This window comes from Ipomoea nil, unplaced genomic scaffold, assembly GCF_001879475.1.
Source record: "Ipomoea nil cultivar Tokyo-kokei standard unplaced genomic scaffold, Asagao_1.1 scaffold3169, whole genome shotgun sequence".
NCBI lineage: Eukaryota > Viridiplantae > Streptophyta > Magnoliopsida > Solanales > Convolvulaceae > Ipomoea > Ipomoea nil.
The window spans coordinates 1,044,837-1,059,357 of NW_017619597.1; the positions used below are offsets into that span (position 1 = coordinate 1,044,837).

The 14,521-nt window shown below is 37.4% G+C and overlaps 3 protein-coding genes across 3 annotated transcripts; all 3 read left to right on the plus strand.

Moving 5' to 3' along the window:
* The first annotated feature begins 784 nt into the window (after positions 1-784).
* On the plus strand, positions 785-5,141 carry LOC109167747 (protein SCAI-like). The gene is made up of 9 exons (XM_019316874.1): positions 785-1,636; positions 2,661-2,867; positions 3,040-3,282; positions 3,366-3,432; positions 3,555-3,746; positions 3,826-3,917; positions 4,220-4,399; positions 4,478-4,614; positions 4,698-5,141. Exons 1-9 carry the CDS (start codon positions 1,145-1,147, stop codon positions 4,876-4,878), a joined length of 1,791 nt encoding a protein of 596 aa, XP_019172419.1. The 5' UTR covers positions 785-1,144; the 3' UTR covers positions 4,879-5,141.
* Positions 5,142-7,125: 1,984 nt separating this feature from the next.
* Positions 7,126-8,916, plus strand: LOC109167707 (histone H3.3). The gene is made up of 5 exons (XM_019316798.1): positions 7,126-7,233; positions 7,966-8,037; positions 8,125-8,201; positions 8,310-8,400; positions 8,482-8,916. Exons 2-5 carry the CDS (start codon positions 7,966-7,968, stop codon positions 8,650-8,652), a joined length of 411 nt encoding a protein of 136 aa, XP_019172343.1. The 5' UTR covers positions 7,126-7,233; the 3' UTR covers positions 8,653-8,916.
* A 2,385-nt stretch (positions 8,917-11,301) lies between these two features.
* On the plus strand, positions 11,302-14,184 carry LOC109167496 (pentatricopeptide repeat-containing protein At4g02750-like). Its single transcript, XM_019316518.1, has 2 exons — positions 11,302-12,158; positions 12,416-14,184. The coding sequence occupies exons 1-2, from the start codon at positions 11,387-11,389 to the stop codon at positions 13,372-13,374; spliced, it is 1,731 nt and encodes a 576-aa protein (XP_019172063.1). The 5' UTR covers positions 11,302-11,386; the 3' UTR covers positions 13,375-14,184.
* Positions 14,185-14,521: the final 337 nt, after the last annotated feature.

Here is a 14,521-nt window from a genome sequence, read left to right on the forward strand (position 1 = left end):
ATTCTTAACTTCTATGTCCTTATGGTCCCATTGAGAGCTAGTCGACTTCCATGCATTCTGTCTTATCCTTTGCCCATCAAGTATACCGCTCATCATCGTTCATCAAGCAATCGGTAAAGCAATATATAATCTAGTAAAACCAAGTTGTTTTCTTATATAAAAAGTTGTGATTCGAGTCTCAATGAAAGTGATATTTATTTTCTGTGATTTAATAGGTTAAACAGTAATAAAAAAACACTGCATTGTAATAGAGTTAATAGTACTAAAAAATTATAATAGTTTGAATGAGTTAATTACACCAGAGGTTCTTTGTCTTTTAATGTCAATTTCAAATTATTATTTTTGCCATTTAACATCACACACTATTATTTTTTGGACACTTTTAATCCTTTTTATGACCTTTTCTATTTTAAGAATGACATTTTTAATTGTTCATATTTTTCTTTTGTAATTTTTTTAAAAGTAGAAAAAGTTATGAGAATGATTAAAAATGTTTAGAAAAATAATAATTTGAAATATTAAGTAACAAAAATAATAGTTTAAGACTAAATTTAAAATTGACACTAAAGACAAGGGACCCTTGGTTAAATTAACTCTAGTTTGAATGGGCGCATCTTATTTTAATACCTTCGTAATTAAAATAAAAAGGGCAGAAAATTAGAATTAATCATTTTGAGGAGATCAAATCTTGAAATCGGTGACGGGGTGCGTCCCCATTCACGATAACGTAGTCGTTAACCACAGACAAATATTTCCTCTCACCGGAATCGTACTGCGTCATCCACCGCCCCCACAAGCTCTCGCTCTCACTCTCAGACACCCTCTCCCCGATACTTCCAAACAAATCTTCCCCACCACCCACCGCCGCAACTGCAAAACCCTCTGAACCGAAAAGCCTCCTTCGACAAAATACCAAAAAATTTTATGTAAAAAACAAAAGCTCACAACATATTCCCCAGCTACAACCTGGAAAATAGAATTTCTCAATTTCCTAGCCGACCTGTCACAATTCACACGCACGCATGTATATGCACGGAATTGTGAGTGTGTAAAGTTGTGTGATATTTATTTTTTTTTCAGTTTTTCAATGTGAAATTTTGGATGAGCTCCGGCGAGATAGCGGCGGCGGTTGTGATGTGATGTGATGGAAGGGGGCGACGTCGTTCCGAGGATGTTTAGAGCGCTGGTGGAGAGCGCGGAGAAGAAGTTCGCTAGGGTGCGTGACCTGCCGGCTTACGGCAGCGGAGCGCCGACCGAGCACTACTTCCACAAGGTGTTCAAGGCCTACATGCGGCTGTGGAAGTTCCAGCAAGAGAACCGGGGCAAGCTGCTCGACTCGGGGCTGCAGCGTTGGGAGATTGGTGAGATTGCTTCGCGGATTGGCCAGCTGTACTTCAGCCAGTACATGCGCACCAGCGAGGCTCGCTTCCTCTTTGAATCCTACATTTTCTACGAGGCGATTCTTAACCGCAAGTATTTCGAGGGCTCCGCCAAGGATCGCGGCGTGCGGTTTAAGGAACTCCGGTTCTATGCCAGGTTTCTGACGGTATCGTTGATTCTCAACCGGTCAGAGATGGTCAAACTGCTTGTCGATCGCTTCAAGTCTCTCGTCGACGATAGCAAATCCACTTTTGCGGTATGATGAACTCTCTTTCTGCTTCTGTTTCTGCATCTAGAGAACAGTTTCAATTTCTCCCATTACTTGCTTTTCAGAATTACCAATTCTCAAATCTTAATTTGTTGACATTATTGAGCCGATATTGGGACTGGAATGTTCTACTCTGTGGAACTACAATACATTGCATTTTAGACAATGGATTAGTAATTTTCTCCCTTTCTGTTATTTGCCTAATTAACTTCATTTCTATCAATTAATTATTCTACACTTTGGTACATTTCTGGAGGGTGGAAGGTAGGCGGGTAGTCATGTCACAGAGTTGTGTTTTTGATGAAAATGGAAGAGAAAAAAGTACCAAGGAAATATATTTTTATTTAACTTCAATACCAAATTATGAAAATGTGGGATTTAATGTAAAGATAACGATGGTGCACTTCAACTTCATAAAGCTAAGGTCCTCAAAAAATGTGAAATGATTTCTGATTAACTAATGAAAGGAATAGGCCCAATCAAGCCACACTTTTACAACATATATGCATTGTAGCTACCAGTTACATAATGCATCTGTAGGTACTTTTCCATTTTTTTTGGGAGGAGATGGCCATTTATTGGTCTGATTTCTACTGCACATTGCCATTTTTTACTCTACAAATGCGACAAATACAAAAGTCTATCTATTTTGATCAGTTGGGATTTACTTAGATAAAATGCAATATATATCCAGCAAACAGACATGTGTACCTCATGTGCACACAAAGAACTCTGGAACAATGGAATCCTGTTCTACACACACACACACACACACACACACACACACACACATATATATATATATATATATCAATTACTTGTACAAATCTGTCATGCTTGTGGTAACATGGATAACATTCAATACTTGGATACATATATGAGCATAGAAAACAAATGGATATTTATATATTGGATCATGAAAAGAAATATGGAGTACCATAAATCCATAATAAGAATGCTTTTGTCCATCTGGCTGTTTGTATGACCAACTATATTAAGTGTGTAACTGCAGGATACAAACTTCAAAGAGTGGAAGCTGGTGGTGCAAGAACTTGTTCGATTCACGAAAGCTGATTTTTCCTCTTTAATCGTCAGGCCTTTGCGTTATTGTGCTTTCTTTGATTCATATCCATTGTCCCATCCATATGTGGCCCGGTTTCATGCTAATAAGGTCCTAAAGTTTCAAGATGCGCTGCTGACAAGCTATCATAAAAATGAGGTTTTGTGAAATCCTTTTATTTTGTTGTCTAGATGTTGAGTTTAAAGCATCCCATAGTTTCAAGACCCACTGCTGACAAGATATCATGAAAATGAGTTTTCAAATATTCATATTTCTCTGATTAGATGCTGAATTTAAAGTTGTTTATAATCTGAACTTGGTGCCATTTCAGGTCAAATTTGCAGAATTAACTTTAGACACTTTTAGAATGATGCAATGTTTGGAATGGGAACCCAGTGGGTCTTTCTATCAGAAGACACAAGCTGAATCACGTGAAGATGGATTATTAGCTGATCAATCCTTGACTTCTGGACTGATTGATATAAATTTGGCTGCAGACATGATGGATCCAAACCTTCCTCCAAATCCTAAAAAGGCTGTGCTTTATCGGCCTTCTGTTCCACACTTGATAGCAGTGAGTTCAAAGTTATTATGCTTTGCAATCCATTTTGAACCCTTTTTTTTTTTATGATTGCTTATTCACTTCTATAACTGCAGGTCATTGCCAAAATAATCGAGGAGCTTCCTTCAGAAAGTGTGATCTTATTATACCTCTCAGCATCAGGTTACCTTTTTGTAGTTTATGGGACTCAAAGGTTCTTTTTTATTTTTTAAATTAATTTTATAAAGATATATATTTTTAATGATGACCTTGCCAAGAAAATCATACCTGTGTTCTGTTTCCAGGGAGTACTGGTCAGACTAGTTCATCACTGATGGGAAGCTCTACAAGTTCCAGAAAATTTGTGAAGCCCACTGCTCTCTCTCAGACATCTCAAAAACAAATTAGCTCCCTGCATGAGAATCATACAAGTGGCAAGGGAGACTCCACTGGCTATTTTGAGAATTATTTGTGGTTAGGTCCTAGCAGAACTGGAGGTACATCTCCACGCTATTTTTTTCTATTTGTAATTCTTTACCTAATCATCTGATTTGTTTGTTCTTATGTATTTTTCAGGTCTAAACAACCTATACCCAGGGGATCTAATTCCCTTCACACGAAGACCTCTTTTCATAATTATTGATAGTGACAACAGCCATGCATTCAAGGCAGGTTTGTCAAAACTGTATCTTTATCTCCACCACATATGGGACACAATTTAGGTTTTTTGGTTAGATTGTTTTTGGAAGTGTAGTCTTCTTTATTGGCCATGTCAATCTTATTTAGCGAACTAGGAGAACGGGCCTATAGCATTAAGTAGAGAAATGATACTTGTTTTGCTTTTTTTAATTTTAACTGTGATATACACGAGACACACACAGATGTGTGTGTGTGTGTGTGTGTGTGTATAATCGCCATTGAATGAGGTGTTCTTTTTTCATCTACTGATTATATCAATGCATCACTCCAGGTTCTCCAAGGTGCAGAAAGAGGAGAAAGATGTGCTTTACTTCTATCTCCTTTGAGACCATTATTTAAGAAGCCTAGCTCTGGTGCAATGAGGAATGGGAGTCAGTTCACATTCTTCTTGGCTGCTCCTTTACAGGCTTTCTGTGAATTGGTTGGCATCAATCCAATGGATGATGATCTTGTAAGTTGATTGCTGCCGAATAGACAATTCTCAGAGGTATTTTTGTTTTTCTCTTATTCAGTTGTTGATTAATTCCAGGAACACTATAATGATGCTGAGAGCATCATTTCTACTGCATTTTCTGAGTGGGAGATAATGCTCTGTACAACAACTAGCCTAGACTTGGTTTGGGCTCAAGTATTGTCTGATCCATTTCTCCGACGTCTTCTGCTTAGGTAATCACCTCGGGGTTTAATGAGGTTATTTATTCTCCTTTTGATGTGAATCGAAATCATGTTTTATTCTTCATTTCAACCAGATTTATTTTCTGCCGTGCCGTGTTCACTCTGTTTTGCCTACGGGAAGATAGTGACCAGTATTTGCCTGTTTGCCTCCCTGAGCTTCCTGATTCATTCTCTCCAAACTCCATATCCGTGCAACCAGTTATCAGACGCCTTGCAAACCATCTTAAAGTTGCCAATTACTTTCGCGTTCGGTAAGTAGTGGTTATTGACGGGCAGACAGTGGAGTATATGCATAATCAGGCACGCCCTTTCTGGTATATAGACTATGGTGATGGCTAAAATCCAAAGAACTTCTTCATATGCATTTTTTGATAGAGCTGTAGAGATAAAAACTACTCTGTATAAGGCTTCAGGTTCTCGCTCAGTCGCTCTGCAATACACAAAATTCCTTTTGCAGAAGTTGAGGGCATTATTATGTTGTCATTGTGCTTTAATTTCAATTTTAATTTTAATTTTAATTTTAATGTTAATGCCTTCTCCAAATTACAGGCTGGCTTTCTAGTGGTGAAATGGTGAATTAGCTTGTTGGGATTTTAATTTTCCTAGTGTGCAGAAAAATTAGTGAGGATTTCCTGTAAATAGGAGCCACCTGTATTCATTTTAGATTTACATTTATTTTATTTATTTAAATCATCCTAGTTTCTCTAAAACATTTTTTTCTTTTAATGTCACATTTGCAATTTTATGTTGTTGAGTATATATAATATTCCAATGGAACACATGTTTCAGTTTGATATCAGAGTTAATTCAATGTCAAAGGTCATGAGTTTGAATCTCCACGTTACTTGATATAAGAGATGGGAGCCAATTGAAAAGTAATTGGTCTTCGAACGTGATGAGGTGTGTTGAGCATATATATCATAATTTTGATTTATTCACAAATAAACTTAATCATTGAGATCGATATATCACTGTAGCCTATTGAAGGTCAGATAAATTCAACCCTTATAATAATCTTAAGTGCAGTCTTATTTATAAAAAAAGTTCTGTTTACTTTCGTTCTTTGTTTTATATTTTATGTTTTCGAAAACTAAAATTGAAAACTTGTTTATCTAATAACACAAATTATCTAAGTATGGAGTACCTATTTTGGCAGTAACCACACCATATCACACCATATCCATTGAGGCAATATGAGGAAGTTTAGGTTCCATGATAGCACTAATTCAAACAAATAACTCTGGTTTCTTTAAAAGTATCAGCAAATGCATAGTGACCACACCATATCCAATACACCCACATCAATTAAGCAAATATAACCAAGCAGCACACCAATTAAAAGCATCAGCAGTTGCAAAAGGATGCACAGAACTCGCCGCCACGTATACGATGTAGATGAAGATGAGAGAGTCACCAATAACGGATTATCGTCGCCCGCTTAGTGCTGGTCTCATCGTTGTCAACTACTGATTATAGGTACCCATTTAGTCTTGGTCTCGTCATCGTCGAGTACGGACTACCGTCGCCCACTCAACCCTGGTCTCGTCGTCGTCGAAGGATGAGCAATTGAGGGGAATTGAAGGTGTGAGATGGTGGTTGTGAATCAAAGAGACCGTGATAAATCTAGCAAAGAAACATGAGAAATAACGAAAATAAAAGCTCGCACTGAGAATTGATGCCTTTCATGCTTTAATTTTATTGTTCATCTTGTTTCAAATCAGAAAACAACTTTTGATTAAGTTTCTAATTTCCTATTAAATAGAGAACCATTCTCTACTTTGAAAATAGAAAATACCTTTGGCAAACGCTCTTCTTTCTAATTTTTCAAAATTTTATAGAAAATTTACAAAATTTTATGTTAGTAAACAACCCCAAAGTCTTATAAATGAAGGAAAAATATATATAAAGAATTTTTACGCGCTTAGCTTGGCACGTGGAATGCACGCGCCCGGTTGGACGCTTCTTTGCACCTCACGAGCATTTAGGAGCAATTTTTATTTTTTTGGTAAGACTCACTGTTGAGACAAAAATTCACTATTTTCTACAATAATTTCAAATCTTCTCTCTTTTACACGTGTATTAAAACTAATAAAAATGTTCTAATCCACTAATTAATAGTAATCCCTTAAAAGTTAAAACTTGCAAAAATCACCTAAAATTCACTATTTAATAAAGTACTCCGTAATATAAATATGATATAATGTGGTTGGTAGTTGGGCAGTGGGCATTTTAATTTTAATTTCGTAATTAATCCGTAATAGATATTAGAGATTAGAGATTGTAGTGGGGTTTTGGAGTTAAACAAACTCAACTGCTAATTGGTCTATTTATCAACCAATAGGAATGGAGTATTGAGACTTAGCGATCCGGGTCAACCTCTAACACGGAATCCAAACCGTCCATTTCCCATTAGAAAACACAACTAACCCATGTATTTATCGTCCGATATAGTTCTTCGAAAGCACAGGGACAACCAATCCTGTCCGTCCATTTCCATATCTCCTTACACCTTTGACGCCATAAATACCCTTCAATCATCGAACTCTTGAACGTTCTGCTATTCGCTCCAGTCGAAAGGGAGAAGAAGAAGACGGTCTGCAAATCTGAGAGGTGAGAATTCTCCTAATTTCGCTAGTATTTTTCTCCTTAATTATCCGTATCCATTGATTTTCTTTACAAATCTTATGGCGTTGTTGGTGAATCATCGTCTGATTTGGTTGAGTTTAGGGTAATTACCTGATACTAGCCTTGCCTTGATTATTAGTGAGAATCGAAAGATCAGGACTCCATTATCAATTGCGTGAATATATCTTAGTTAATTGATAACTAGATAGATATTAAGGAGTATCTCTTTTGACAGAGATGTATAGTGGGATAGGGTAGAGAGAAGTGCGCCATTTGCTGTGCGGAGTTTGAGGAAGTATTTTGCAGGTTGCATTCGGGTTTGATTTAGTCTAATTGTTGTATTTGTTAAAAATGTTGTGATTTACCTGTTTAATTATCTTTGTCGTATGGTTAGGGTTTTGTTAGCTTTATTGGTTATCGTACATCCTGAATATTGCTTGAATTTTGCTATAGTTTCTACATTCTGGTGAATATCTGAGACACTCTAATCTCTTTTTGTTTTCTAATTTTGATGTAAGAGATGACAATTTTGGGGATAATATTATGTAACTACGATCTTTGGTGCTCTTTTAGATCCTGTGTCAAATTTATTTATGCTTAATTTAATTTTGTTAATCAGTTTTTGGATTCTTCTTCATATGTTTGTTGTGCTTGACCCCAATGTTTCTTATCTTGATTCTCTGCTAATTTACTGATATGGTTGCTGTAATTTTTCAGATGGCTCGTACCAAGCAAACTGCTCGGAAGTCCACAGGAGGAAAGGCTCCTAGGAAGCAACTTGCTACCAAGGTTTCTTTTCTAATCATTTTCAATTAACTCTTGCATATGGTGGGGTATGTAGTGTCTTTGCCTGATATTGTGTAATCTTGGTCATAGGCTGCTAGGAAGTCTGCCCCAACTACTGGTGGAGTTAAGAAGCCCCACAGATATCGCCCTGGAACTGTTGCTCTTCGGTGAGTATATCAGCTGAAGAGTTATGAATCAACTGTTACTCAATGTTAATGGAATAGTGTTTGTATAGAGGAGTTTAATGCTTGTTTCTTTGTCTTTTAATCTCACAGTGAAATCCGCAAATACCAGAAGAGTACTGAGCTCCTGATCAGGAAGCTGCCGTTCCAGAGGCTGGTTCGTGAAATTGCCCAGGATTTTAAGGTAATTCGAGTGGTTACTACTTCCATAGATTGATTTCTGTATTTTGGCTGGGTTTTTCCCTTACAAAGGTTTGTTTTGCAGACTGACCTGCGTTTCCAGAGTCATGCTGTGCTGGCTCTCCAAGAAGCAGCTGAGGCATATCTTGTTGGTCTTTTTGAGGACACTAACCTTTGTGCCATCCATGCTAAGCGTGTGACCATAATGCCCAAAGACATCCAGTTGGCCAGGAGGATTAGGGGCGAACGCGCTTAAGTGTAGTGTTTTCTGGTTGTTGGTTCTCTGTCAAGTTATATAGGTAGAAGATGGTAATGAAGCTTTAGCAGTTGGTTCCTAGGCGCCATTGTTTTCTTTCAGTTTTGGTGGTGGCTGTGTGATGTAATTGGTTGGTGTCTTGTTTTGGGGAAGAAGATGCTAGTATCAAACTGTTTGTTTTTCTTGTCAACAACTCAAATGTTTGTGCGAACAAATATTATTATTCCTATTTTGCATCTAATGTAGTGGGTTATTATGTGATAATTTCTATTCCGCTCCTATTTGCAAATTTAATATAAACAAAATGATGATTTATTTTGTAGAAAGTATTAATAAAAAATACTCCCATTTGTGTTATTTTATTTGATCTACTTACTATTTGTTAGTTAAATTGATTCTTTTTTATATTTTTTTATTTTTTATTTTCTTTATATAATTTTTTTTTTAAATTTGATTTTTTTTTTTTTTTTTTTTTTTTTTTTTTGTGTTTAATAGTATTTTTAGTGTAATTTCTAATAAAATAGAATAGAGGGAGTATTATTGTGTTATGAAGATGAGCTTAGCAAGCTAGCAAATGAGAAATTGATAATGACCCGTTTGATAAATGACTGTTAGTTATTTGGGTGTTTGGTAAATAACAATTAGCTGTTAGTTAATTGAAAAAATTGTTTTGTCAGTGTTTTAAGATTTTAAAGTTACAAAAAGCTGATTAACCAAGGACTTATATTAAGGTTTCGAAACACTTGCCTAAAACCGCCGACGAGAAGGTTTCATACTTTCTGATAGATAACAATAGCGATAAGGTTGAAATCAATCGCAGCAGAGGCGCCGTTCGCCACTGTCTCATGCCAAAGACGATCCCCTTCCTCCACCGTAACGGTCCCCGCCATCTTTGCCGACAGGATGCTATCCAGAAGGTGTCAAACCACCGCTTACCGGAAAACAATCACGGCACCAAGGATTCAAATTCAAACCGTTTGACGAAGGAAAACAATCGCGACAACGTTAGCCATATCCTACGGAAGTGGATCCAGTTCCTACACCAACACGATCTTAACAAAGAGAAGAAGGAAAGCACTCTCAGGAAACGCATGCGCAAGTTCTTAGGTCAATATTTTGATTGAAGAACACCAATCGTATGCACGACGACGCATCAGTTTTGGCCGGATTTCAATTTTCATTTTCCCCCTTTTTTAGTTAGTCTTTGAATAAAATTCACATGGAGCCACCGACGAGAGGGATGTAGAAAGTGAAACCACCCATCGACGAGAGGGATGTCGGAGAAGAGGAGCACGGATGTGGTTGAAGCCATTGTTGTCAATTTTCTTGGTCTAAATGCTCTTGATGCAAACAAAGTTACAAACCCATCATGGGTTCTGCGCTTGGAAGAAACCCAATGGAGAAGAACAGAAAAGATGAAAAGACCAACATGCCCTTATTATTTTACTATTAAAATTTTTCCGGTTACTTTTCACCAAAAATTTGATCGGTGTGACCAAAATTGATAGAAATTGCATAGTCAAGGTACTAAATTAACATTTTTAATAGTCAAGTGTTGCAATTAACACAACTTCAATAGTCAATAAATCAAAATTAAAATTTTCTCTAAATTAAAATTAGCTGATAAGCTTGCTATTTTATCAAATAGGACAATAAGAAGTAAGAAAGCTCTAAAGCTTTGTTATCAAGTACGGAGTATATATATATATATATTTTTTTGAATGCTACTGGCTCTATTACATTGTAGTATCTGTTCATATACTTTCTCAACCTACTGAAACACAAAGAACCAATAACGCCTCCACTGAGTATATATATATAATTGATATGTAATATGATATTTCGATATAAAATAGTTATTATTATTGTATAAAAATAGAGAAAGAAAAAAACATTTTTAGTGAGCGCTTAATGTTTTTATGTAGGAGTTTTTTGCACTTTTAGTCCCACGACTATAGTGGCACTGGCAGAATTGATCCACGACTTTTGAACCTAGTAATTTTAGTCCACGACTATTAATTTTTTTGCAAAAATGGTCCTTCCGGCCACTTTTCCGTCAAAATTTCACCGGAAAAAAAAAATCTCTATTTTTAGTCAGGTTAAAATTGACATTTTACTTATCTCAAAAAATTAAAAGAAAAAAATTGATATTTGACTACATACAATATTACTGGGCTACATACTACTGCCCCAGGCAGTGGAGTACATGTACCACTCCAATGCTGCTGCCGGATAACCCAACTAGCTCGGGGAACGCCATGGCCGCTCCGCCGCTTACTGACAGCCCTGCCTGCTCCAGGAAGGCCGCTCCGCCGCTTACTGACAGCTCTGCCTGCTCCAGGAACTCCGCCGCCTGGGACAGTAGTATGTAGCCCAGTAATATTGTATGTAGTCAAATATCAATTTTTTTTCTTTTAATTTTTTGAGATAAGTAAAATGTCAATTTTAACCCGGCTAAAAATGGAGAATTTTTTTTTTCTGGTGAATTTTGACGGAAAAGTGGCCGAAATGACCATTTTTGAAAAAAAATCAATAGTCGTGGACTAAAATTGCAAGGTTCAAAAGTCGTGGATCAATTCTGCCAGTGCCACTATAGTCGTGGGACTAAAAGTAGCGCCACTATAGTCCTGAGACTAAAAGTGCAAAAAACTCTTTTATGTAGCCTTGAGATTAATGTTTTTATGGTCTGCTCTAGGCCTCTAGTTCTTTGCTAATTCCCATAATACCACTTCTAATGTCCATAAGATCAAAGCTCCATTCCCTCTGTTGGATTCAACCTTATTCTTCCCGCAACTCCCCCAAGCTCTCATCTTTTTCGGCCCACCATATTTACTCCTGCAATCTCAAGATTGTGGAGTTATCTCACTCAGGGAAGATCCAATCTGCCCGCAAGCTGTTCGATCAAATGCTCGAAAGAGATGTTGTGTCTTGGAATTCAATGATCACCGCGTACTGGCAACATGGGCGTCTGGACCAATCCAAGAAACTTTTTGTGTCCATGCCGAAGAGGAATGTGGTGTCTTGGAATTCAATGATTGCTGGTTGTGTACACAATGATTGCTTAGATGATGCTTGCCTGTACTTCAGCACCATGCCTGAGAAGAACCTTTCCTCATGGAATGCAATGATTGCTGGGTTCATCAAGTATGGCATGGTGGATGAAGCTAGGAGCTTGTTTGAGCAGATGCCAAGGAGGAATGTCATTTCCTATACTGCCATGATAGATGGATATATGCAGAAAGGAGAAGTTGACAAGGCTAGGGCGTTGTTTGATTATATGCCAACAAAAAATGAAGTTTCTTGGACTGTGATGATAAGTGGATATGTAGACAACAATAGGTTTGATCAGGCAAAGAATTTGTTTGAGCAGATGCCAACTAAGAATATTGTTGCTAAAACTGCCATGGTAGTAGGGTTCTTCAAGGAGGCTCGCATGGACGAAGCAAAGATACTATTTGATGGGATTTCTTCTAAAGATACTGTTGCCTTTAATGCAATGATAGCAGGTATGCAGACAAAAGTAAAATTGGTAAACAAGTGTGAGCTTGACATTAGTATATTGCTTTAGAAATTGACTTTTATTAAATAACTCAGCTCTTCTGATGATATCATATGGCATCAATTTTCATCAGTTCGATAAATATTTAAATTTCACAAAATTATGTTACTGAAACTGATGATTACATGATGTTCCTCGGAGGGATCACTCCGTTTATCCTTCATAAGTACTTTCTTCATACATATGTTGCTTGGAATTTCCCAGGTTATGTGCAAAATGGATGCAATGAGGAGGCGTTGAATTTACTCGTTCAAATGTTGAGGATGTGTCTACAGCCAGATATTTCCACTGCTGTTTCAGCTCTTAATGCATGCTCAAATCTTGCATCAATAGCTATAGGGAGACAAATGCATTCATTGATTCTTAAAACTGGGTTGGAATCCAATTTCCCGGCATGTCATGGTTTGATTACCATGTATGGTAAATGTGGTAGCATTCTTGATTCTGAATTCGCTTTTGAACTTATCACCAACCCAGACCTTGTTTCTTGGAACACCATCATAGCTGCCTTTGCGCAACATGGCCTGTATGAGAGAGTCGTTGCATTCTTTGAGCGGATGGTATCCAAAGGACATGAACCGGATGGGATAACGTTTCTCAGCTTATTGTCTGCTTGTGCGCATACAGGGATGGTTAAAGAGAGCATGTTTTGGTTTGATTCAATGGTTAGAACCTACAAACTTAGTCCCCAGTCTGAGCACTATGCTTGTTTGATTAACATTTTAGGGCGAGCAGGCGAATTGGAGAAAGCTTTCCAGATCGCCCAAGAGATGCCTTTCAAAGCTGACTCTGCTGCTTGGGGTGCTCTTCTTGCAAGCAGTTTTGCTCACTCAAATTTGGAACTGGGAATGCTCGCCGGGGAGAAAATCGTGGAACTGGGTTCTCGGAATTCAGCATCATATGTTATGTTGTCTAACATATATGCTGCAGCTGGGATGTGGGGGGAGATCTCAAGAATGAGAGGCTTGATGAAAGAGCAAGGGATTAAGAAGCAACCTGCTTGCAGTTGGACTGAAATAGAAAGTAAAGTCCATTGCTTTTTGGGAGGTGATTCTTCTCATCCTAATATGCAAGAAATTCATTCAACAATCAAGCAGATCAACTTGCAGATGAAATCGCAAAAGGACTTTCTAATTGGTAACTTTTTCCTGGATATTTCTTAGCTGAAATGCATTGCTATTGACATATCCCCTAAGCAAATCAGCAGCTGGGATTTGGACACTGGAGTGGTATTACCAAACCAACAGATGGTGAAACATGGAGAGCAAGCATTAAGCAGAGCAACCGAGCAAGTTCAATCTGGTTTAGTGCCCTGAGGCATAGCTCAGTGGTCGAAAGGTTGAGTGTGGGTGGAGTGATCCAACGAATACCCCGGGTTTGAATCCTCAATGGGAGAGGATATCAATCTTAGGGCAAAAAGCAAGCACTCAGATCTTGCGTCACTAAGATACATCCCGTGATTTAATTACCTCCTCTCACAATCCTCCGGGCAGGGAGTGAGGGGCCCTCAAGTTGAGGGTTTAAACCTAGTAGAAAGCTCGCCCCTGATGAATTAGCCGAACCAGCACTCCACCTGCCATTGTCTTGATAGATGAGGTAAATTAAATTATGAGATTTGATTCGATTTACAGTTCCTCAAAATGCTTGTAAACCAAACATTTTGTCTATATTTGGTGAAAAATGAATGCCAAAGTCTGTCATTCAGGTAGACAACTTCTGTGCTTAGGTTGATTTCTCCAAAACCAAGCATGCAGTTAATAGAACAGTCCATTCTACTAGCCCACTTTGACCATACTATTGCTATCTAATACAACTACTAGTGAATTTTCTGATGTTTCAGTTTAATTATCAAACTTTTTAGCATTCATGCACGTTTAATTTCATATATAATGCTACTTTATTATATATTTGAAGCCATGGTTGAGACAATCTAACAGTCCTTGATATATACAAAGACTTGTAAGTTGTTAGCATGCCTATTATCATATCCCTATTTTTAAAACCTTATCCGACCAAGAAACAACCATCATCAACTTGCACAAACGTCACCTTGTTGGTCAGCAATGTGAATGGTTGTGATTGATGTCAAATGGCATATTATGTTCTGGATGCTACCTCAAGGCTCTTATAGTCTATATATAAGATATCTAGAAATTGATAATAAATCATAATATGGTCCAACAATGATAAATATGAGTTTTTTTTTTTTTTTCAATTGGTGAGTATTAATATGTAACCATTTAATGCATTATGCATCATAATAAAAATATGGAGACAAAAAAAAAAGTAGCTTTGAAATACGGTGAACGA